Here is a 23,824-nt window from a genome sequence, read left to right on the forward strand (position 1 = left end):
CGCCTCGGGGTTCAGAGGTGGTCCCCAACGGGGGGGAATGGGATGGAATGAAAATGGCTGTCAAAGGGCACCCGGATTTGGAGAGCCACCCGTTCCTTCCTCTTGAAGGTTCTTTTGCAAGTGTTCGACCCCCTCGGCCGTCCGGAGACTAGCTGGAGAACTGCGCATCCCGGAGGCGGAGCGAAGTTGGTCGCAGCGGCACCAGCGCCCCGCGCCTTCACCCCCACTCAAAGGGTTAACCAGAACTAGGCTAGACCGCTCGCCCTGGCTCCTGCCTCCGCGCTATTGCGCTCTCCGGCTCCCGCGCCCGGCGCGCGCGGCCCCGGGGATGGGCGGAAGGAGGCGGGCGGCGAGGTGGGGACGCGCGGGGACCGCCGCTGCGGGGGCTTTCTCCAGCCTGGCTGCACTCGCGAGGGTGGGGGTGTGGTGTGAGCGGATGGGAGGCGCGCCTCCGTCGTCACAGGGGAAAAGCGAAAGTTGTGCCATCTGTGTGTGATTTGGGATTCTCTTTTATTTCTTTTCCTTTCCAGGGGCAGCACGAGCGCGCGCGCACATACATACTGAAAAGTAACCGTGGCCCTTGCAATAAGCGTTTAAGAGGCCGCGTTTACGCAGAGCAGAGTTGGGTCTGAATCACTCTGCAGGGGACAGTTGCTTTCTTGAGTAGCAGCGGGGAAATGGGCGGGAGGAGGCGGAGAGGGAGTAAATATTGACCCCAAACTTGGAGAGTTTGTGAAGCGACTTTTAAACACATCGCCAGAGGCGGATGCTCCACTCCACACCCAGCCTTTTATCCTTTCCTGAACTTTGTGCCGTTTCTATTCCTGGCTGCACCTCCTTCCATAAGATGCCATCCGCCAGAGGGAGAAGCGCTGGACCCCAGGCTCCCCTGCTGACCCGGGAGGAAAGAGGATTAAGGTGGTTTCCTCTGCCGCGGCTCCCCGGCCCCCCAACTTCTCTCTCCCCGGTGTGGGCTGCTGGATAGATCTGGCCTTGGGTACAGTGCTCGTGGCCCACTGCCAGTTCGTATGTACATATATTTATGTAAAACATTTTCTCCCAGCTCCTCGCCAGCTGTTCCACATTTTCCAGCTGCCACTTCAGTTTGAAATGATGGACCGTCCGCGTCTCCAAGTCAAAGAGCCCTTTAGTCAGAGGTATGGAGGGCCGGCCGCTGTGCAAATACAGGGGCACTGCAGTCAGCGGGCTGGGATTATTAGTTCTAAAAAATACCTCCTCTCCTCCTCCTCCCCTCCCTCCTCTCCCCAATTAGTCTTCCCAGAGCTCGCTATATACACTTTGCTGAAAATTCGTATAATTAGGCCTGTCCCTCCTGAATGGGATTTTGTGCAGAATTTGGATGAGGCCATTTTTTAGATCCTTGAAATATGTGTCTGGTGGATATAAATTAACTTTTAAAAATAAAAGAGTTCCAGCTTGAGTGTGTTGGGCCTGGCTGGGGGGTGGGTGGGGGGAGCTGTGCCTCTCCGTCTGAAATGAGCTCATTTCAGTCTGTGGAAGGCAGCAACGATTCATCCTGCCCATGCCCTCCGTTTCGTGTTGTTTGATGTCTTAGCGAATTATAGACTGAAATCTTCAAGAATTGGCCTACAGTATTAATTTTGAGTATTTATGTAATTGCTCTGTAATTTGAATAGGTGCCTTATTGATTGATTCCTGTAATTATTTCATTTAGGTTTTAAATTAAAAATTAATAATAGTCTGACAGTTTCTTAATTACATGTGTCAAGATTATTTTGAAGGAGGAAAGTGCTATGTTTTAAAATAGTGAAATACCCTCAAAATCCCTTCATTTTTCTAAAGCAGAACCGTATTTCGGTTGAAGGCAATACTGAAGCAGTGGTGATTGGTTTTTAACAATGTAAACTGTGTGAAGTATCCAAAGAATCTATCTATGTTAGGAAATATTGGTCTTAACAACCTGGAACACAAATGCTTTGGCCAGTTAAGCTATAGCCAGACCTAAAACAAACATGAAATAGCATTTAAATTAGTTGTAATAGCATACTTATACAGAACAGAGAGTTTACTTTCTTCTACAAGCTATTTAATTAGAAACTCCCTGCCTGAGGGGAGATCCTCTCAGGGTATATAGTTCTTCAAGTCGGCCCAGGGAAGCTGTGGTTTAAGATGCCTGAATGACGCCCGTGTAAGAGGTGTCTAGTGAAATGTCCCACTAGCAGAACCACGTAAAAGGTATAGAAAAAGGAGAGCGTGTATTATTGTTCATAGGCTGTAGAGCCACCCCTTGCCTTCCAGTTCCCAGTGCCTTTACAGTGCTTGTATTTCTTGATCGCACCCTGATAGGAACACGTTTTTACTGTCTATCCAGTTGGCAAAGGACCACAGATAGAAATGAGGAGATTTCAGTACTGATGAAAAATGACTCCATGGAGTTATTTCATTACTTATTTAATGAAAGAATCATTAATTTATCAGTTTGATGCCCTCGCCTAAAAGTTGGACTTCTCTTTGTTTCTTGGCCCCTGAAGTTTCCTTAATTACCTGCATGCTGCAAGGGTTTTAGACTTCCTCTGTGCTTCTCCATTTAGAGGTCCCTCCTGTAAGGGATCCTGCTTATCCAGGAACCCTCCCCCCGTTTTTTGAGGACAGAGTTGGAGAGCTTATGAAAGGAAACAATTTAATGATCATTGTTGCATGCACTCACTCATATGGAGACTGTAATGTACTAAGAAAAACCAGTCTTGAAGGAAAAGTGAATCAATGAGTCATGAAATCCTCAAGAAAACCTTAGTAATGGAATGTTAATGCTTTCAGACTATAGTAGATTATCTTAAAAGTCAGACTTCTCTTCTTTATGCAATTGTTGTAAATCCCCAGCTAAAGAATTCTTTGAAGGAGGTTTTAGTTTTGCTGGCATTCATATACTGAGGTCGGTCTGATTTGTTTTGGAAGATTCAAGAAATTTTCTGCCAACTTCTGTCAGGAAAGGGAATTAAAATGCTGAAGGGACTCTAAAGGAAATAAATATATATGTAAGTAAATTCGTTAAACAAGAGTCCACCCTAAGAATGACTTCAGGTCATCTCCTCTTTAAAGCCCACTGGAAGGAGGCTGCCCTATCACGTCATGTTGTCATTTTTCGAGATGAAAATTGATCAGTTCTGGTTTCAAAGCAAACACAGGGAGACAGAATAAACAACAACAGGGCAGGGGCACTGCTGCAAACTTTCTCAAGTACTTTCAGTGTATTTTTCATCTTTACTTTTATTTGATGGGCCTGTGAAATAGAGCTGTAGACTGGCGAAGACTTTAAATGAAATTTCACACTTTGATGATTTTTTTTTAAACTTTGATATATTGACAGCAAAAGGAGCTGCAAAGCTTTTATATAACTTGAGCAGTAACGCCAAGCAGCAGTCAAACGTCTCTATGCATTTGTGTTTAACTGCAGAAGAAAAACACGTCCATGGGCAGTAGAGGTTCTTATCAACCCCCTAATCCCAGATCCCAGCAAACCTTGAGGGCATGCCTCAGATCTTGCTGAAATCACTGTAGACTCTCACAGTTTGCAGATTAAATATGCTATGTGTTCCTGGCTCCAACAACAGTTTTATGAGCTCACTAAGCTTCCTGTTTTAAGATCCTTTTCTTAAGTTTTTAGGAGCTGTTAAAGGCGATGCTGTCTGGAGTAAGTGGTGCTTGCTAATTTAGAGACACTTTAGATATTTCATTCTCTCTTTAAAAATTGCCAAAATTGTTAGTTTTAAATCGAAAGGCCAGTGGTGCGGGGAAGAGGGAGGAGAGCCGTTGTAAAGAAATGGGATGTTGAATGTGTTTGTAAGTGTATTTGACTGCAAACTTTACATGGGCTCCCAGTTGTTTTATGGCACGCTCCTTTTGCCTGGCCCCAGAAAATTAGACTTTTTCCACTTATAATTCTAAATGTACAATATTTTAGTGCCAAATTTGGTAGCTACTCATTACCCCTGTGTTTTATTTTATTTATTTTTTTTGTTAATGTGAAAGTGTTTTTTGTTCTGTGTATGTATATTTCAACCCGACATACTGTCGCAGAAAATCTATGGCTTTCTAAAGAAGCTGAATGAAAAAGCCATTCCATAGTTAATAAGGTAGCATTGGAACGTTTCAGCCCCTTCTTGAAAGGCAATATTGTGTTGACTTCCTCGCCTGCATTGGGGTATCTACAGAGTCCTCCTAGACCATGCATTTGCGTTTTGCATAAGAGTCATAATTAAAAAAGAAAATACTTACATCATTGTCCGACAACATGTCATATAATTCCCAAGAGAACCAGAGCCAATTTTGTGCTTAAAGGTTATTCAATGAATGAAATCGTGAAAGCCCATTTGTCAAAGTACTGCATGGTTTCTGTTAGTTTTCAGGCCCCAAATTCATTGTCTGCCCCGGCCCAGCCATTAGTCATCAGTGTATTAGTGCTGCCTTCAGGCCATGCTGCCCAGCACTTCTTCACACCATTATAGCTTTGAAAGTGTACTCTGTCGACTTGTAGAATTACTGCTCTGATTTCCGCTTGGCTGGGTTTGAGGTAAGTCCCCTCCCTACCTTCTAGCTGACTGTAATCCTTGCTTTCTTTTAAAGCTCCTTTCCAGAGATTTAGGGGGAAACTTTCTTAAGGGCCCTGTTGGCATCCTACTGTGGTTTTGTTGTGGCATGCACTGTACATATAAATTGTACCTGCAGTAAATTGGATTGATTGCTGGTCTGAAACAGCTAGAGGGGCTTCTCTTTTCTTACCTTTTTTGGGGGGGAGGTGGGCAGGGAGTGGATGATGACTGGAGGGGGTGGGGGCTGTCAGTGGCCAACGTTTTAAACACACGCATTTGATTTTGTGTTTGTGTCATGTGGGGGCCATACCACTTAATTAATAAGTAATGAGAGATAAGTGTGATTTTCTTTGAATCTACCGTGGAATAACTTCAGAATCCAGTGTAACAGGATATTTACTTATTTTCACGCAGACACCTTTAGCTTGAGCTACTTTGACTCTTTTTTCCGAAGATTGCATAAAATGCCTAACAAGACTCCAGAGTGCTTTACATTGCCAACTATTGATTTTTACAAAAAGGGACTGAAAACTCACCATTTAGATGAAAGATAAGTTTCAAATTGCAGTAATGAAGGAATGAGGCGTTAAACCCTGTTATTGATTTCATTTTGTGATATTTTTAAATAGAATAGTTCAGCCCGAAGAAAGTTATCAGTGTGTCGAGAAACCTCATCCAGCAGCTTGAGCAGGGAGCCTTAATGACTAAGATGTGTGGAAACCAGGAATCCAGTGGGCAGGACATGTGGATCAGGCCATGCCAGTTCAGGGCAGTGTCTGCCGTTTGAACTGTGGATGTTAAAATGAAATTCCATACCAAAGCCTTTCATTGGGAGACCACATAGTTTGGTGTAGGTTGGATTGGCACGTTTATACATGCAAGTGATGAAAGAGAAGACAGCTGAAGAATTCTGTCTGTGAAGAAGGAAGTTCATGTGATAAGTGGACTGGGGGAATTTTGGGTAAAGAAGTCTGAATGAAAAACTTTAATTTTGAAAGATATGCTTCCAAAATGCCAGTTCAGATTCAAGAATCCACAGTTTAAACATGGGGGAGGATAAAGTATGGTGAATAGGACTTCACAGAAATGTATGTTAAGTACCTTTGATATCGTTGTAGCTGATTTTAACTTCTGACAGGTACTGGTCTAAAATTTGTGATGATTTAGAAGTAAATTACTGTTTATAGAACATGCACTGTATCCCCTCCTCTCTGTAAAGAGACACAACTCTGGGAATCTAAAGCTACATAAGTTCTATAATAATTTTTTTTCTTCTAAAAATGTGTGACAACTTTTAATTCCTATGAACTTAGGTGTGGCGAGACAAGGGACATGTCTGATCAGTCATGATGTTTTTGTGATATGTGTGGGTTTAAGAGGAATGCGGTTTTCATGCCCCTAGCTGATCTACAGATTGATAACTGACTTCCAGCTCTGTCTGTCTGAGAAAGATCATCTGTGTCCAGCTAAGCTGCAGAATGTGGGGGTGCCAGTCTGCTCCAGGTCGGGGCTCATTCTTTCACCACACCTGCCATGCACGCTGCTTCCTCCAGAGCCTCACCAAAGCACAGGGGACTGGTGTTTCACAGTTTTGTAGAACTCAGAAATGGTAACAGGTCATTAAGTAGAGACCTCATACTCCTCAAATGTTTGTCGGAAAGTCTGGCAGCAAAGAAAGGGTAGCTGATTTTTGCTTTTAAATACACATGGCAGAAAAGGAACATGGGCACACGAAAATGTCATTTGTGATTTCAGCTGTAAGAGTGATGACTACTTTTCATGGTAAGCTATTCAGTGGTTGAAGTTAAACACATAGATTTTTAGAAAAAGTTTCGATGCAGTTTTACTGAAACTACATTCACTGAATCCATAGCTAGGCCATTTTTTCCCATAGACAAATGCCCTTCTGGAATATCTACCGTGAATATTGCAATTAGGAGCATCAAAAATGTAGGGAAGAAAAGATTGTAAACAATAGGCAGTGATTTGGGGAACCGTGGACTGCCAACTGGGGGCTTGTATAGAGGCAGCTTTATTTGCAGTTAAGACTTAAGGCTCTTCTCAGAACCAGCAATTAGCGTAATGGCTATGTTGCTGAACTCCCATGTAGTCAACCGCTGTTCGAGTCCCGGACCCGGTGGCTTAAATTCATGCCGGGCGTGTGTGCGTGCGTGCCCAAAATCCCGAGAGGAGAATGGAGGAGAAGGGATTGCAGTGTGGCCATCCCCCCTGGGGGTGATTTCTCCTTTCTATCTCTCTGTCTTTCTGGTGAGGGCATGCCCCCTATAGCAAAAACCTCTCCCCTCCCCCCTCCCCCCAAAAAATAAAAGATCAAACAAACAAAGACTTAAGGCTCTTCTGATTGGGTGGTAAAAGGTAAAATAATAGTACATTGAAAAGTACTGTAGTTCATGAAGATTTCACTAAGTATTTACAAAGTTGAGTTTCTTTCTGGTTTTGTTTTGTTTTGTTTTTGTTTTTTTGGGGAAGGTAACAGACTGGAAAGGGAAGGAAGCCTGAGAAACAGGACCTACTGGTGTGTCACAAAGGTTATGCATATCTAATTGGTGTGAAGTTTAGAAAGACACTCTGAACACAAGAGGAGGACCTCAACCACATTACACATCTCTAAGCGTGTTTTTACACTGTCTGATGACATGAAATCCTCGGAATGTTTAAATTCCCTTGCACTCTGCCCATTGAAATCAGACTATTTTTCACTTGAGCATTGACCAAAAAAGTTAAAATCAGCCTCAGTATCTGTTTCGTGATTTTTGGTAAGCACATTTCTCGTCCCAAAGGATTTATTTTATTTTTTTAAAAAATGAGTTATTTAATAGCCAAAGAAAGTAGAAATGACTTAATTGGAATTTTACAGAAGCGGTTGTTCAAGCTAGCATCTCGAAGTAGCAGGTCACCTATTGATAGTGTGGAATGAGAGCAGTGTCACTGTTTAGCCATCCAGGGGAGGCTCAGAGCCTTACAGGTGCGTTTCTTCTGGATTTTAAAAATAGAAGCCCATTAGGGAGAGCATTCAGGTTATCACTGTCCAGCAGATACAAATAAATGTAATTTTTATTTATTTATTTTTCTGGAGGAAAAGCCTTATTCCACTGGGCGGTAGTCCTCCAAGCCACACAGGGTGATTAGTCACTGAAGGCCTAATGATGGTGCTGTTACTAGCACTGCCTTGCCTGCTGGGATGTCTTCTGTTCCTGATCTCTCCTTGCCAGTAGCTGTTTTAACCTATCAGAAACTGATCTGGCTCTTATTAATTAGACTTCTCACTTTGTTTTAAATCTTTCTCTGCATTAGGAAAGAAAAGAGTGACTGCATTTTAAAAATAACCAGCTGGACTAGAGAAATAATGAAGTTTGCAGTTCAGAAGGGATGCACAGTGTTTGCGTCTACTGCTGTGTTTCACTCTAGCTTAGAAAGTAATCGTACATGTTGGCTTCAGCCCTGTTGCTTTCTTTGTAAAAGTGTAAGTGTTGATATGGTAAAGGACTCCTGCTTGCCTGTCTGTTGGAAGCTTCCCTGCAGAGACCTGTACAGAGAAAGGCTTGTTTTTGACAAGGTCCCAGAATGATGCTTTTCCTTGCTTTCTGTTGACTGCATAAAGCCCCTAGTCCTTAAGGTTGGACTTGGGTTCTCCACTGAGGGCCTTGGGAAAACGAGTGAGGCTGTCTGCGCCCTAGCCATTCACTGCCCCTGGGTCTATTTAGGGCAACTAATGAAGGAAACCACATTTGGGAGCCGGGTTAATAGACGGTGAATTAAAGTTGTGTGAGCGAAGCACACACCCGTTCGTTTCATGAAGGCTTGTCAAGTGCTCCCCAATGTTTTACTGTAGTGCGGCACACAGGTGGTAGCATTGCCAAGTACCTGGGAAGTCACACTTCTGAGTAGAGTTGGTTAAAACAGCCAAGCGCCTGCAGCCTGGGCCGCCGCCTCCAACTGTCCGCCCCGCCGGAAGTTTTGTGCCAACTACTTGCAGCTAGAGAGTTTACAATTCCTGAGAATACTTCTAAGGAGCCCGGGAACCAGGCTGACACAAATTGATAAAGGGCTGCAGGTCTGTGCTGCAGAGAGCCTGAGGGCTCTGAGGCGCCCCTCCACCCCCACCCCACGCCCCTTGTTTTTCCCAAGCCGGAGGCCAGGCTAGCGAGACGCATAGTCTCCCAGCAGGCTGCTGCAGGAATGTGGGTCAAAGCGAGGCCTGGGAGTACCCCTTGTGCCCCTAGATACCCAGAGCTACTTCTGAGACGGTCACCATGCTGGGTTTGCTGGAGCGCTGACCCGGGCGCGCCAGGGCTGGGAGCGCTCGGTGTGGACCGGCCTGTGCTGATGTAATGATGGACGCAGCGACCCGGCGCTGCGCGGACCCCGCGCGCTCCACGATGGGACTCCTGCGGGGGAAGGAGGACAGGTGTGCCAAGTAGACATTGACACCGTCGGAGGATACCGGAGCCCGAGGTAACCCGACAGGAAGGCGCACCTCGAGAGAGCTCTCCTGAAGAATCGGCGATAACTGTACAGCCTGATCCGAACAATTGAGTCCGCGGGGACGCGCCTGGTTGGAGATGAAAGTTTCTGTGTCCCCCCCCACACCCCTCCAGCTCTTGGTGGCGACTGTAAAGGGGACGACTTGGGGCTGTTGGACTGAAACTGCTGTTAAACATCAGGTCCCCATCGACATTTCGCGTTTGCTAACTGCTGCGGTTTTTCTCCTGCTCACTTGCAGATGCGGAGCCTGAGCCACTGCCCTGGTCAGTGGTCCCTGGGGACTTTAGACGCCTTGTTTCCTGGGAGGCTGATGCACGTTCAGATTTACAATTTAGAGAGAAAAGACCCTCCTGCAGGCAGGTTGTTAGTAGGAGGTGGATTAGACTTAAAATAGGGTCTGGAATTAATTGTGCCTGGGGGTTGAAGCCTTGGGGGAAATTTACAAAGGGTTCAGGGATAGTTGAGTTGAAAAGCCTTGACTGCTTTCTGGAAGGAATGTTTGTCCCTTCCTTACTTAGGGACTTCAAGTTTTAGGAGGCCTGTACTGTTAGAGCTCTTTTCCTGGGAGGCAGTGTTTTTTCTTTTTCTTTTCCCTTTTCTTCATATACTCAAGCTGCTGGGACTCAAACATCAGCTGTTCTTTCTTCAGCATGAAAAGTCCAGGGGCATGCCAGCAAGTCGTGCATGTAATGTTTCAGTGGTGAAAGGGATTGAAGGAGAGCAGCGTGGAGCTCTAAGCAAGGAAAACCGGATCAGGGGGCAAAAGTCCCATTTCATTCCTATCTGAGAACCAGTGGCATGTTTTCCTCAGAAATCTTTGAAGGAAAGCATAACTTAAAATTTCGTCTTGCTTCTTAACATTTTATATAAATTATGCTTTACTGTTTACCAAACTCTAGGTTTTAAAAGTAGTTCCCAGTTATGTTTTAAATTGTGCATCAGGAGTTTTGACTGGCCAAGTCTACCTGAGCCTGTAATGGATCATCTGAGGAACACATTTCCACACTCCCCTGACTAGTCTGCACCAACACCACCCACTCCAGCACTCACCCTAATGTGCTCATTGCTGCTTGTACAGTTTGATGAGGTGGGGGTGCTAGGAGGTTAGAACTTTCTGCTTTGTAACTGACAGCGGCAAAGTTGTGTTTTTATCAGTAAAATAAGCTGATATGCTTTATAGGGGTATACAGGAAGCAGATGTCTGCCTTGGCAAGATGCCATTTTTAGAGCCCATTCCAGCATCAACCACACTTTTAAATAATTAGTTACTAACTAATGAGATCCAAAAGTAAGTTGTCAAAATAGAAGTGAGTAGACTGTTGAGTGACCAAAGGCCTGTTTTTAAAAAATCCATTTTGAGGGGAGGTAGGAATTAGTATTCTCTAAGACCATTAATTAGTGCGATTTCAGTCAGCGCCTGGAGCTCTACCTCTTCTTGCTGGAGCCTCTTTCTGTGCTGATGAGTATTTGGAGGGTTTTATTGCTTTGTTAAAATGAAGTCCTTTGCCTTGGGGGGGAAAACCAACAACTCCACAAAACCAAGTTTGTCAGGGAACTTCAGTGACTGTCTCCTGACTACCGTTAATTAGCTCCCTCCACTCAGGGAGAGACTTAGTTTTTACTAGGAATCCTATCTCTTCTTGGGGTTTTTGGGTCCATTTTCAGGCAATTTTAACTCAATAGGCTCTTTACACAAACTGAACCAGCAAAACTGTGCGTTTTGAAGGAAACAATTATAGTAAATCCTTGTTTACCCCAAGTAGTTAAGAATGGAATGTTTTGATAAATTAACATGTCAAAGTTTTATTTTTTTAAGAATTATTTTTATTTTTATTATTATCATTATTCCTTTTTTTACTTTTCTCTCTTTCTTTTATTATTTTTTTTTATTTGCGAGATAGATTGAGAGTGAGAAAACAAGCCACCAGGTGTGGGACTCGAACCATGGTCAGCCATGTAGGAGTCAAGTACCCTCAACCATCGTGCCACCTGCTGTCCCCAAGTTTTGAGTTTTTGTATTGTTTTCCAAGACATGGCTGAATAGAAAAGAAAATGTATGTGGTTAACTCCAGGTACAGTGGCTCAGTGGTGTGGTGGTAGCACTCTGCTCTGATGTTGGATCCATATGCAAGCTTGGGGCTTGGTTCTCCAGTCAACCTGTATATGCTGGGCACAGGTGTACCAATGTAATCCTGGTTGATGGGAAAGCTGGAGGGGGGGATTGTGGCGTGAGTCCCAATTGCAGATGTTCACTCTCTCATGAAGGAAAGAAGTAAACTTTAAAAAGAAGTGTGTATAGCTAAACCAGTGGTGATTAAAATTCAAGACATTGCAGAATTGTATAAGTCACAGGGCCATCGGTACCATAATTTATTTATGGAGTAGACGTTCTTACATGTACTAGGTGTTGGGCTGATAGAGCCTTGGCTTCATCAGGCGCTTACAGCTGGAGGGTGAAGAAGGCTGTTCGGCAATGCCATTAGTACTGGGATAGGTTTGTGTAAGGCTGTTGGAGTGGAGTCCACTGGGGTGCAGGACATTCATTAGTTCATCCAATCAGCAAAGATTGAATGAGTACCTGCCCCACTGCTTGTAGAGCAGTGAGCAAAAATAAATGTGTGAACTTTGCGAGCTTTGGTGAGCCTGACAATTAAGAGTGCTTACTGGAGCCAGCAAGTGGCATAGTGGTTATGGCGCTGGACTCCCACAAGGACTGTGGTTCGAGTCCTGGACTCGGTGGCGTGAAACACGCTAGATGCCTATGTGCACATGCCCAAAATCCTGAGAGGAGAATGGAGGAGAAGGGATGTGTGGCCATCCTTCCTGGGGGGTGATTTCTTGCTTTCTGTCTCTCTGTCTTTCTGGTGAGTGCACGCACCCTATAGCAAACACCTCTCCAAAAAAAATTAAATAAATAAAGAGAGTGCTTACTAACATAAAAGTACCTTCCAAGACCAATGGAGGAGGATTGAACCCAGTTAGCAACACGGATGCAAATGTTTTCTGCTCCATGCTGAGAAACAGTGGTGTGGATTGAGTTGAGTTGTCTTGGTGGAACACTTTAAAGAGGCTATTTTAGTCAATTTTGGGGGAGCACTGCAAAAGAAATGGAAGAATCATTCTGAAATTGTTAGAACTAGAAGGGACCATAGAAAATTCTCCTTGAAGGGTTCTTCATCTGGATACACTGGAAAAGCTTGGAGGGTCTGCTATCCCTTGGAAATTAAGTGTGTGGGGGTGTGGTGGTTAAGGTGCTGAACTCACACATGGTCTACTGCAGTTTGAGTTCCTGACCTGGAGGCTTGCTTTCTCATTTTCCCTTTCTCTCTCTCTGGTCAAATTAATAATAATAAAATTAAACAAACAATTCCTTATTTATTTATTTTTTAAGAGAGATATTTTGCTATAGGGTGTGTGTGCTTATCAGAGAGACAGAGAGAAACAGAGAGACAGAAAGCAAGAAATCACCCCCCAGGGGGATGACCACGCTGCAATCCCTTCCCCTCTAGTCTCCTCTTGGAGATTTTGGGCATGCACGCACATGTGCCCGGCGTGAGTTTAAGCCACTGTGTCTGGGACTCAAACCGTGGTCGACTAAGTCCAGTGACATAGCCATTATGCCGACTGCTGGTCCCTAAATAAATAATTCTTAAAAAAACAAGGGAGAGAAAGAAAAGAATCAAATGTATGCTTTTGTGTAAGAGTATTTTTTGAAGACCAGCAGGTTGTGTGGTGGTTAAGGCACTGGACTCCCACGTGGCTGACTACTGTTAGAGTCCCAGGCCTGGTTGCTTTCTTCCTCTCTCTGGTGAGCATATGTGCCCTATAGCAAATTTAAAAAATAAATACATGAAATTCAATAAATAATTCTTTATCCCCTCTCACTACCAAAAAAAAGAAAAGAAAAAGTATTTTCTGGAAAGAATGTTCTTGACTTTTTTTTAAAAAAATGATTACTTATTTAATTTTATTTATTATCACTGTTTTTTAATTTGACCAAAGAGAGAGCCAGAGGGAAAGTGAGAAAGCAAGCTATCAGGTCTGGGACTTGAACTGCCATTGACCATGTGGGAGTCCAGAACCTTAACCATCATGCCATGCCATCTGCCAACTCCGATCCTTAACTTTTAACACATTTTTTTTTTTGTTTTATAGATAATTCTTTTAAAAGAATTATGTCATTTTCATCATCATCATCATCATTATTTAAAACATTTTGATCAGAGAAAGAGAGAGAGAGAGGAAGGAGGAAGGTGAGAAAGCAAGCCACCAGGTCCTGGACTCAAACCATTGAGGGCCATGTGGGAGTCTAGTGCCTCAACAACCAGGGTACCTGGCAGCCTTGACTTTTAACACATACTTAAAGAGGAAGTGCCATTCCTACATTCCAAAGAGGAAGGTTTAAATCTACAGTGTTGTTTGTCATGTGTCAACTGAAGCTGAACAACAACAGGTTGACGGAGGTTGGTGCTGGACAGTCCAGGAGGGTAGCGCTGGACAGTCCAGGAGGGTGCCTTTGAGGCAGCCCTGCCATCTGGACTGTAAGCCTTGGCCACCCCTCACTGTGGTGCTCTGTCAGCCCTCTCAGAGGATGCTTCTGAATTTGGAGTGGATCTTACCATTGATATGTAAATTGCACTTAGTGTTTCGCTTTTCTTTTTTTTTTTTCTCCTACAAAAGCTGTCCTTAAATAACTTGTGTGTTTTACAATGAATGACACTGGATAATCTCAGAAAAGAAATGGAAGTTAGTGGAAGAGATGGTGCTACAGTGAGTGCCCTGTGGCCTCTGGAACTTAAGCCTTCTGGTTACTTGAATTCCAGATCAAGGGGAACTTGTGGTAAGATGAAGGATTTGCAGTTTCCTTGCAAGTTTGAGTTAAAGATGACTAAATACATTTCATCTGGCATCTTAACTTTTTTAGCTGGTTAAGCATTGCTTATTTTATTTCATTAATCGTTGTTTTGATTGAACATGGCAACATCCGCTAAATGTAGAAAAATAAGCAGAAGACTAGATGGAAAAAAATGCCCCCCGTGAGTGCCATCTAGATAGCTTGAAGAATACATGCTGGAGAAGCTGCATTTCATCTTTTCTTGTAGTCCTTGTAGGTGGAGAACATGACTGCAAGGAAGAACAGGAACCAAATAGAGTGAAAATTGATGAATGATGAGTTAGGGCAATTAGCACATGAATGGAGCTAGTGAAAGACAGACCCACAGAACTTGCTTTTCGCTGGGTTTTAATATTTCCTGGGTGACCCCAGGCTTTGCTCTAGCTGATCTTTTGACTTTTCCTTATGAGATGGAGAGGCTGTGGTTCTCTTACCTTTGTTTTTAAAAATATTGAACTTAAAGGAATTGAAACATTCTCATGTTTTTTTTTTTTTTTGGAGAGATTTTCACTGTAGGGCGCGTGCGCTCGCCAGACAGACAGAGACATAGAGACAGAAAGCGAGAAATCACCCCCCAGGGGGGATGGTCACGCTGCAATCCCTTCTCCTCCATTCTCCTCTCGGGATCTTGGGCACGCACGCACACGCGCCCGGCGTGAGTTTTAAGCCACCGGGTCCGGGACACGAACCGCGGTCGACTACGTGGGAGTCCAGCGACATAGCCATTACGCTAACTGCTGGTTCCCACGTTCTCATGTTTTAAGAAAGCTTAAATAGAGAACAGTTTACCTAAAGGAATTTGGATTGAGACACATGGCCATTTAGCTGTTTTAGTGGAAGAAGTAAAAAATCTTACCGGCTTGCTTAGTTTGAGTTATCCTCTGATTCAAGTCTTGGGAGAAGGACCTGGGTATGAGAAATTGTCCGATGCTCTTTAAGACGTCTGATTAATGATTAAGAATTAGTGACTTCCTATTTTGGAAGGTGTCCTAATGCTCTTCCTGAAGGGTCACCTGAAGGAACGTTTGTGAATTTGTGGATGTGGCTTAGAGGAGCAATGTGGCTCTTGGATTTCACACCACAGACATCGCTGAAACTCGAGGGTTTTTTTGTTTTTGTTTTTGTTTTGAGAGATTATTGTTATAGGGTGTGTGCACTTGCCAGAGACAGAGAAAGACAAAGAGACAGAAAGTGAGAACTCAGCCCCCAGGGGCGATGGTCATGCCACAGGCCCTCTCCTCTCTTCTCCTCTCAGGATTTTGGGCACACATGCACACATGCCTGGCGTGAGTTTTAAGACACGGTGTCTAGGACTCGAACCACAGTTGACCGCATGGGAGTCTAGCAGCTTAACCACCACACCTCTCACTGGTCCCATGAGAGAGATGTTTAGACCATTTGATATCGAGTGCCCAGTAAGAATGTGGGGAAAGTTCCTCATCGAGACATTTCTGTCTGTTCTCCATTTGCAAGGGTAGACAGGATTTGGCTGGCTTATTAATAGCACTTTGAGACAGGACTGGCCCTGTAACCTAGTGGTTAAGAGAACCGAATTACACATAACTGACCCTGGTTTAATCCCAGCCCTGGATGTTTGAAAAACATGCCTGAAGTGCATGCGTGTGTTCCCAAGTCCTGAGGTTGGAGACATGCAGGAAAGGGATCGCGGTGTGACCATGTTCCATGGCGGGCAGGGGGGTGCTTTCCCTCTCTTTCTCTGTCTCTCACTCCTTCCCTAGCAAGTGCACATGCCTTCTGGCAGTCGAAAACAAAACAGATTGTAACTTTTTTGTCCCCAAGAAAGCCTGTGGCAAAGGGTCCAGACTTTGAATTTGTTAAAGTTCTAGGCTTTTCTCAGGTGACAGGCGAAGTGTGCTTCTGATTGAGATTTTCTGTCTCTTTCTGAAAAGTTAATTCTTTCTGAGCCAGAGAGACAGCACCCCATCATGGTCTTGACGCTGCGATCCACACCCTGCCTCAGCAGGCTCCGGGTCATGGGCATGCATGTGCCTGCATACTCGGATGGGAACCTGGAGCGTCCCCTGTGGATCAGCTCCGGGTCATGGGCATGCGTGTGCCTGGCATGCTCGGATGGAAACCTGGAGCGTCCCCTGTGGATCAGCTCCGGGTCATGGGCATGCGTGTGCCTGGCATGCTCGGATGGAAACCTGGAGCGTCCCCTGTGGATCAGCTCCGGGTCATGGGCATGCGTGTGCCTGGCATGCTCGGATGGAAACCTGGAGCGTCCCCTGTGGATCAGCTCCGGGTCATGGGCATGCGTGTGCCTGCATGCTCGGATGGGAACCTGGAGCGTCCCCTGTGGATCAGCTCTGCGGAGCATCGGACCTTTGTGCTACAGCCCGGCCGTTCTGAGTGTGATTTTTCTGAGTCATTGTCACTCGAAGCTCATGGTGGTGTTGCTTTCTTTAGGCCTTCTTGGTAGCAGAGAGCTGAAGTAATGAGAAGGCACCATGGAGGCCCAGTCCCACAGCTCCGCGACCACTGAGAAGAAGAAAGTCGAGAATTCCATAGTGAAATGCTCCACTCGGACAGATGTCAGCGAGAAAGCTGTTGCCTCCAGCACCACGTCCAATGGTGAGCAGCCCCAGGGCTTACCAGCAGCCTGGCCGCAGTCCTTCCTCTGTTCTCTGCAGTCCTTGGGAATTGAACACATGCACCTGGCTCAGCGTGTGTTCTCTGGGAGGCTACGAAAGCAGGCGCTGAGTGGGGGCGAGTGCGTGGAGTGGGCAGTCTTTAGTCGTCTCTGTTTTGGCATTCACCCTACACGGTTTCTTCCAGATTTTCTAATTGGAGATGTAAATGTGATAGGTTATTTATTATAGGAAGTTCCTGTTTTGGCATTTTGGAAATTGTCTCGATTAGCCTGGCTAAAGTTCAAAATACTTCGCATTTCGCGTGGAAAAAATCTTCATTAGTCAGTATGATCAGTCACTAGAAAAGAGGCAAAAGTCGTTGTGTCAAAATTAGTGACAGGATTCTCCTTACCCCCTTAATTTTAAGTGGCTTACTCTAAAGGATTTTAAAATTTGTTAACGGCTGAGCCTCAAGGTGCACTAGTATGTGAGTTGCAGGTTTTGCTGTTGGCTTACAGAAGTTTCATTGACTTGGTTGTGTTTGGAGATGACATAGGGCCACTGTTTCCACAAGTTATCTGGGAAAGGTTTAAGCCAAGTGTTGAGAGGCAGTTCAGTTCAAGCGTGGAGCATTGAAAATAGATTCCAGAGCCCCCTCTGGTAAAAACAGCCTGAATGGGTTCATGGCAACCGGCACTTCCTTCCCCTCCTTTCCCCTGTTGTTGGCCACTCATGCCTTTGGTGTTTGTAGATTTCCTAGCCATTCCTGGCTGTCCTCAGTTTCGCTGGACTGTCCATGTGCCCTCAGGAGAAGGAAGCTGAGCTGTTCTGTTCTGTCTGGGCACCACATGTCTGGGGGCCCTGACCCGCATGACCCCGTCTGCTGCCTCCCTCCCTGTGCGCTTGTATTTTCTTTATGCCAAGAAGTTTACTGGATTGATTGACAATTCAAAACAATTGAAATTTCTTTCATGACAGTGTGTATATGAGAGAGAGAGAGAGAAAGGCACCCTAAAGAGGGTCTCCGAGTGGCACAGTTCCCTTTCCCCAGCCCTCTGAGTTGTCAGGATCTTGGGTGCTTACATCCCTGGTGGGTTTCAGGTGGACCTGGAGTCAGAACCCACTGTTGGCTGTGTGGCTTCTGGCATTGCAATTGCAGACCAGTATGCTACTACCAACGTCACTAAGGCTGGGCCTACTTTAAAAAAAATTAATATTATTTATATTATTAAAATTTTGCTATAGGGGAACCAGCAGTTGGCACAATGGCTGTGTCGCTGGACTCCCATGTAGTTGACTATGGGTCGAGTCCTGGACCCAATGGCTTAAACTCCCACTGGGCGTGTGTGCACGTGTGCCCAAGATCCTGAGAGGAGAATGGAGGAGAAGGGATTGCGGCATGGCCATTCCCCTGGGTGGTGATTTGTCACTTTCTCTCTCTCTGTCTCTCTCTGTCTTTCTGGTGAACGCATGTGCCCAATAGCAAAAACCTCTCCCCCCCAAAAAAAAAACAAGCAAGAAAAACAATTTGCTGTAGGGCTCATATGCTCACCATGGAGAAACAGAGATGGGCGGAAAGTGTGAAAGCAAGCTGCCAGGTCTGGGACTTGAACCATGGTCAACCCATGTGAGAGTCCAGCACCTTAACCCCAATGCCACCTGCTGGCCCAGACCTATATATTTTTGAACATACGATTGGAGGGTCAAAGCTTCTTTGGAAGGTATCTGCAACCCAGAACTTTAGACTCCATGGAAGACCTTCTTGAAGAGCCGGCAACGCCCCTCTGTGCCCCTTGGTGGCTGCGAGGTCCCTTCAGTTCACCTGCATGCGGTTGCCCAGTTTCCTGAGTCTGTGTTGCAGGTCCTGTTGGGAGGGAAGCAGCTGGCTGATAACCTGCTGGCGGGTGGGTCCAGTGGTGCAGAGTCCTCAGGGAGCTGTCATGTGTCCAAGTTCAAGTCGTGAACGTACCTCACATGTATGTAAACATATGTCTGCATTCCCTCTATTTCAGGTATTTAAAGCCAGGGCTAGAGCTTATTTTAATTGAGTCAGAGTAATTTGCATTATTCTTCCTTTGTGGTTATAGAAGGCTATTTCTCCTTGTAAACATGTTACCCTTACTTCTTTTTTTCTGGAATTTGTAAAAGGCACAATTATTTCTGACCTAGAACAGTATTTTACAGTATTGGTTATTTGGTAATTTTAATAGTAATTTAGTAGAAATAGAACTTTTCTATGTATTTCACCTCTCAAAACATCGACTTTTGGTTCTCTTTATAGCTGTGTGTGTGTGGTTTTGGTGTGTGAGGGTGTGGTGACTGGTTCTGAGTATGTGTATGCTATGTGAGCATGACTGTGTGTGAGTATGTTTTTGGTATGTGTGGGCATGAGTGAGCGTGCGCGTGTAGGTGAATGAGTGTGAGGATGCGGGTAACTGGGAGTGTGTAGTGTGAGATGTAAGAGTGTGTAAGGGAAGGGCTGGTGAATGTGAGCAGTTGGGTTTCCATATTGTGAGAGCTGGGCGTGAGCCTGAGTGTGGGTGAATGTGTGTGTGTATGTGAGCGTGTGAGGATGCGGGTAGCCGAGTGAGTGGGGAGTATGTGTGAGCGCGTGGGTGAGTGATTGTGAGTGTGGGCGAGTGTGTGAGCGGGAGAGGGGCACAGCGAGGGCTGGCAGAGCTGCTGCCACTGTGTGCCTTCGTCACCCCACGCTGGCCCTTTACAATGCTGTGCTCCTTCGGCCACTCCCACCCTGGACACTTGGTCCGGAGGTTTCCTGCCACTGCATTTGTCTTGAACTGGTCTCCCCAGGCTCCCCTGATGCACCTGTCGAGGGTGAGCAGGAACTTAACTCACCTGGTCAGCTCCATCTATGGCTGCTGAAAGCCCCTGGAGGAAGCCAGCTGGGGAAGGAGCAGTTGCTGTTCACAATAGCTCCTCCCAGAGTCTGCGTCATTGTAGCCATTTCCTAAACCACACCCCACTGGCTTCCCGCCCTGAAGCCTGTGCCCTTGAAGCCCATGTCCCCTTCTAAATGGGTGCGAGTCCTGTCCTGCCGGGACAGGCACCTGTTAGGTTGCAGGGCACGCGCCTGAGTGATGGCTGTCCTAGAAATCCTGGGAGCTCTGCCCGTGTTTTCAGTGGTCCTGTTTCTTCTAAGGGATTTACTGCTTTGTATTTTGGAACAACAAAGATCCAGCCAAATAAAAGCAAGACGAAGATGGTGTTTTTAAACATGAATTGCAGCCCACTGAAAGGATTCCAGGAAAATAAGCAAACGAATTTAAAGAGAGGAAACTGTATAAGATAGGGAAATAAACTTCTTTATTTACGCAAACGCTAGTAGTAATTAGTGATTTTTTTTTTAAAAAAGAACTATTTAACTTTATTTATTTATTTAAATTTGACCAGAGAGGGACAAAGTGAGAAAGAGAGAGAGGGAAAGTGAGCAAGCAAGCCACCAGGTCCAGGAATTGAGCTGTGTTTGGCCATGTGGGAGTGTCCAGTGCTCTTAACCACCACACCACCTGCCGACCCCACCGTGATTTCTCACTAGTAGCTTAGAGCTTGTGGACAGCCCCAGGATTCTGCCAGGGTTGTGGATTGCGAGCACTGCAGATCCTCCGTGCTCTGCACGCTCCCTCTCTGGCATCCGGTTTCTCCCCACACTCACTCTGTCGCAGGCAAGTGTGGGCTTTGGTCCTGCTCCTGGTTTGAGTTTGGAGCTCGTGGGCTGCAGGTTTTCCAAGGGTGGTGTGCTCTGGAAGAGCTGGCTGGTGACTGCCATGGCCAAGCCAGTTGTGCTTCTGTCCTCCGGTCTCCCCTGTCCCTTTGTCTCTGTCTCTTCTCCTTCTCTTTACAAACATTTCAGAAATGCTTTGATAGCTACACTGAGGCTTTTCAGAAAAAGGAAAACAGAATCATCTGGCTGCTGTAACAGGTCGTATTGATCACTACTGTTTCTAGGAGGTTCTTAAGCTTTCTTTACCAGCTCTGCAATTCACTGATTTGGAACTGAGCAGTTGAAAATGAGTTCGGTATTAAGAACCAAATGAATGTCGTTACATGCGTTTTCTCTCCTGTCTGCCATTTCATGATTCAGATCAAACAAACAAACAAACACGTTTTGTTATTGAGTAACTTATTAGTTAAGTTGACTTAATTAACTTTTCCAGCCAGTATGTGGTGCAGTTTGGTCTTGATTGTGAGCCTCCCAGCCAAACCACGCACATTCCTCTGCATGTCTTTACAGATCTGTGTTCTTATTTTTCTCACCCGAATGTCTGCTCCTAGTGCACATTCACGCAGAATTTGGTTTCAACACACACGTACACGCCACTAAAATGTATGGTTCAAAAGCCTTGAATTGCATTTTAAATAAGCATTTGTCACTTAAAATGGAAATTTAAGAAAACATACATGGAAAACTGTGTTCTAGACCTTATGTGGGAAAAAAAGACAAACTCAATTTGACTTAAAATTTTTTTAATTCATTGTCATTATTTTAATAATATTATTATCATTTTTAAAGTTGACGAGAGAGAGAGAGAGAGAGAGAGAGAGAGAGAGAGAGGAGGTGAGAAAGCAAGCTGCCAGGTTTGGGACTTGAACCATGGTCAGCCATGTGGGAGTCTAGCTGTCTTAAATACCATGCCACCTGCCTGCCCTCCAAATTTGATTTTTGTAATATTTAAGAAACTATAACAACCTAAAGACTTCAATAGTCTTTTTATTTTTAGAATTAGTATTTTTTATTTAACTTTATTTATTTATTTATTTATTTATTTCAATTTGACCACAGAGGGACAGAGTGAGAGAGAGCAAGAGAAAGTGAGAAAGAAAGCCTCCTGGTCCGGGACTCGCCATGGTCGGCCATATGGGAGTCCAGCACCCCTAACCACCATACCACCTGCTGGCCCCCATGACTGAAGTAGTCTTTATGCCCATGTGCTAGTCATTTTTTTGATTTCTTCAACTTTAGCATTGTTTGTGACATAAATGAGAGAGGAGATAACCCTTTCCCTCGCTGTATTTCTAAAGTGCGATTGCAATTTAAGTTATGATTTTTGTAATTTAACATGGTGGCTTTCACATATAAGGTGCACATTCAGGTGTTAGGTGCCATTGCTGACTTAAGAATATCCAAGTTGGAGCTGGCAGTGGCATGGTGGTTGGGGTGCTCAACTACCACATGGCTCACTATGGTTTGAATCCTGGACCTGGTGGATTCCTTTCTTGCATTTCCTTTCTCTCTCTGTCTCATCTGGTCAAATTTAAAAAAATAATATTTACTAAATAAATAATTCTTTATAAAAAAAAGTCTAAGTCTCTGTCCAGCAAAGAAAGAGAAAGCAAGCCATCTGGTCCAGGACTTGAACTATAGTCGGCTGTGTGGGAGTTCAGTGCCTTTAACCACCACGCCACCTGCCGCCTCCCCCCCCCCCCCCCCCTGCCTTCTTTTTTAAGTTTTTTTGCCATGGGGTATATGTGCTTACCAGAGACACAGATGGAAAGTAGGGGTATATGTGCTTACCAGAGACACAGAGACAGAAAGTAAGAAATCAACCCCCAGACGGGATGGCCGTGCCACAGTCCCTTCTCTCCCATTCTCCTCTTGGGATTTTGGGCACATGTGCCTGGCATGATTTTCTAGCTGTTGGTCTGGGACTCAAACCATAGCTGGCTGTGTGGGAGTCTAGCACCTTAACCACCACACCACCTGCTGGCTCCCTCCTTGGCCTTTATTTGGGCCAGTGTGCCTGATTCCGTTTAGGAGCGGGCAGGCAGTTTACATCCGCTACACTGTAGATTGTGTGTTAGGTTTCTTTTCCTTTTAGATGTCCAACCCCTTTTTCGTTTGCCACATCCCATTTCCTGACACATGACGGGTGGATGGGAAGGACTTTACGGTAAAATGGTTTACAAATTACAGGGTATTGTTTAGAAACACACAGGTTTTGAAAACTGAAAGCTTGGGGTGAGTTTTGGTAACGTGAAGGGCTATCTGTGCGGATGGGCAAATTAACTCTTCAGTGTTGGGACCAGCAGATGGCATAATGGTTACATTGCTGGACTCTCACGTAGTTGACTGCTATTCGAATCCCGGACCCGACCATTTAGATTCGTGTGTGTGTGTGTGTGTGTGTGTGTGTGTGCGCGCGCGCGCGCGCAAAATCCTGAGAGGAGAATGGAGCAGAAGGGATCGTGTCATGGCCATCCTCCCCACCCTGGGTGCTGATTTCTTGTTTTCTGTCTCTCTGTGAACACACGTGCCCTATAGCAAAAATATCTCTCTCTAAAAAAAAGGAGAAACTTCTCAGTGTCTCAGTTTCCTCATCGGTTTAGCGGGATAACAATTAGGTCTATTTCCAAGACTCTCCGGAAGATTAGGGGAAGCGTTGCCTGTACCGTGCTGTGAACCAGAGTCTGCAGATGGCTGCCATTGCTGTTAGGGTGAACCATGTTGATGAATTAAATGTCGTGAGTCTAAAACAAAAGGATTGTCTTGTCTTGAAAATACACATAGGTTTTCAAATTCAGGGGAAAAATGTTTGGCAACAGGAATTTGCTGGACGCAGATGACTGAAAAATAGCTCAGGTTGTTTCCCAAATCCCAGATGTGACCGGATTTGCACGCCTTGCGGAAGGATGGATGAGAAATACAGAGTTTTGGTACCTTCCCTCTAAATACCTTCTTAAATCGGAAAATAAGGAAGACCATTTTATGAAGATGTGTCTTGCCTTCTTTAACTTGGAAAACGAGCGTCAGTGCATTAGAAGCAGCAGACAGACATTTCTTTCCTTGGTGCTTTTTCTGAGGTGAGCTGTTGCATTTCACGTTGATCCCCATTTGTAGGGTGGAGTCTACTGGATTCGAGTTAGATTTTATTCTTTTGAAAGAGCGTGCATGTTTTAAGCCATCAAACCGTGATGACTAATCTGATTCTGTTAAGAGCCCTGACTGTCTTGGGCTCCCAGCTCAGATATCCTTGGGCTCTGGCTCCCACTGGATTCTTTATTTTGGCTAAGTATATCACCTTTCCTGCGGTCACCCAGGCTTGAAGTCAACCAAACCATTGCCTGTGACCCTCCTCTCCTGTTTTAAGGTCCTGTTAGAATGTCTTCTCCGACTATTCACCCCTGTCCCCTCAGGCCATCCTGCTGCACTGTGTGATTTCAGCTCTCATGCATTCGTGCTACACAGTTTGGACGGGTTTTGTCGCGTCATTTGTTCTTGGGTAGCCACTCTCCTCTCGCCT

General features: G+C 45.1%; 1 protein-coding gene across 1 annotated transcript in view; it reads left to right on the forward strand.

The window, feature by feature from the left end:
- Positions 1-23,824, forward strand: part of GLI3 (GLI family zinc finger 3) — a 341,317-nt gene that overhangs the window by 584 nt on the left and 316,909 nt on the right. The window contains exon 2 of the mRNA XM_006142992.3: positions 16,402-16,566. Coding sequence (XP_006143054.1) covers positions 16,443-16,566 — 124 coding nt within the window. The 5' untranslated portion in view covers positions 16,402-16,442. The remainder of the gene's footprint in view (positions 1-16,401; positions 16,567-23,824) is intronic.

Source organism: Tupaia chinensis, unplaced genomic scaffold (assembly GCF_000334495.1).
Source record: "Tupaia chinensis unplaced genomic scaffold, TupChi_1.0 Scaffold000088_1, whole genome shotgun sequence".
Classification (NCBI taxonomy): domain Eukaryota; kingdom Metazoa; phylum Chordata; class Mammalia; order Scandentia; family Tupaiidae; genus Tupaia; species Tupaia belangeri.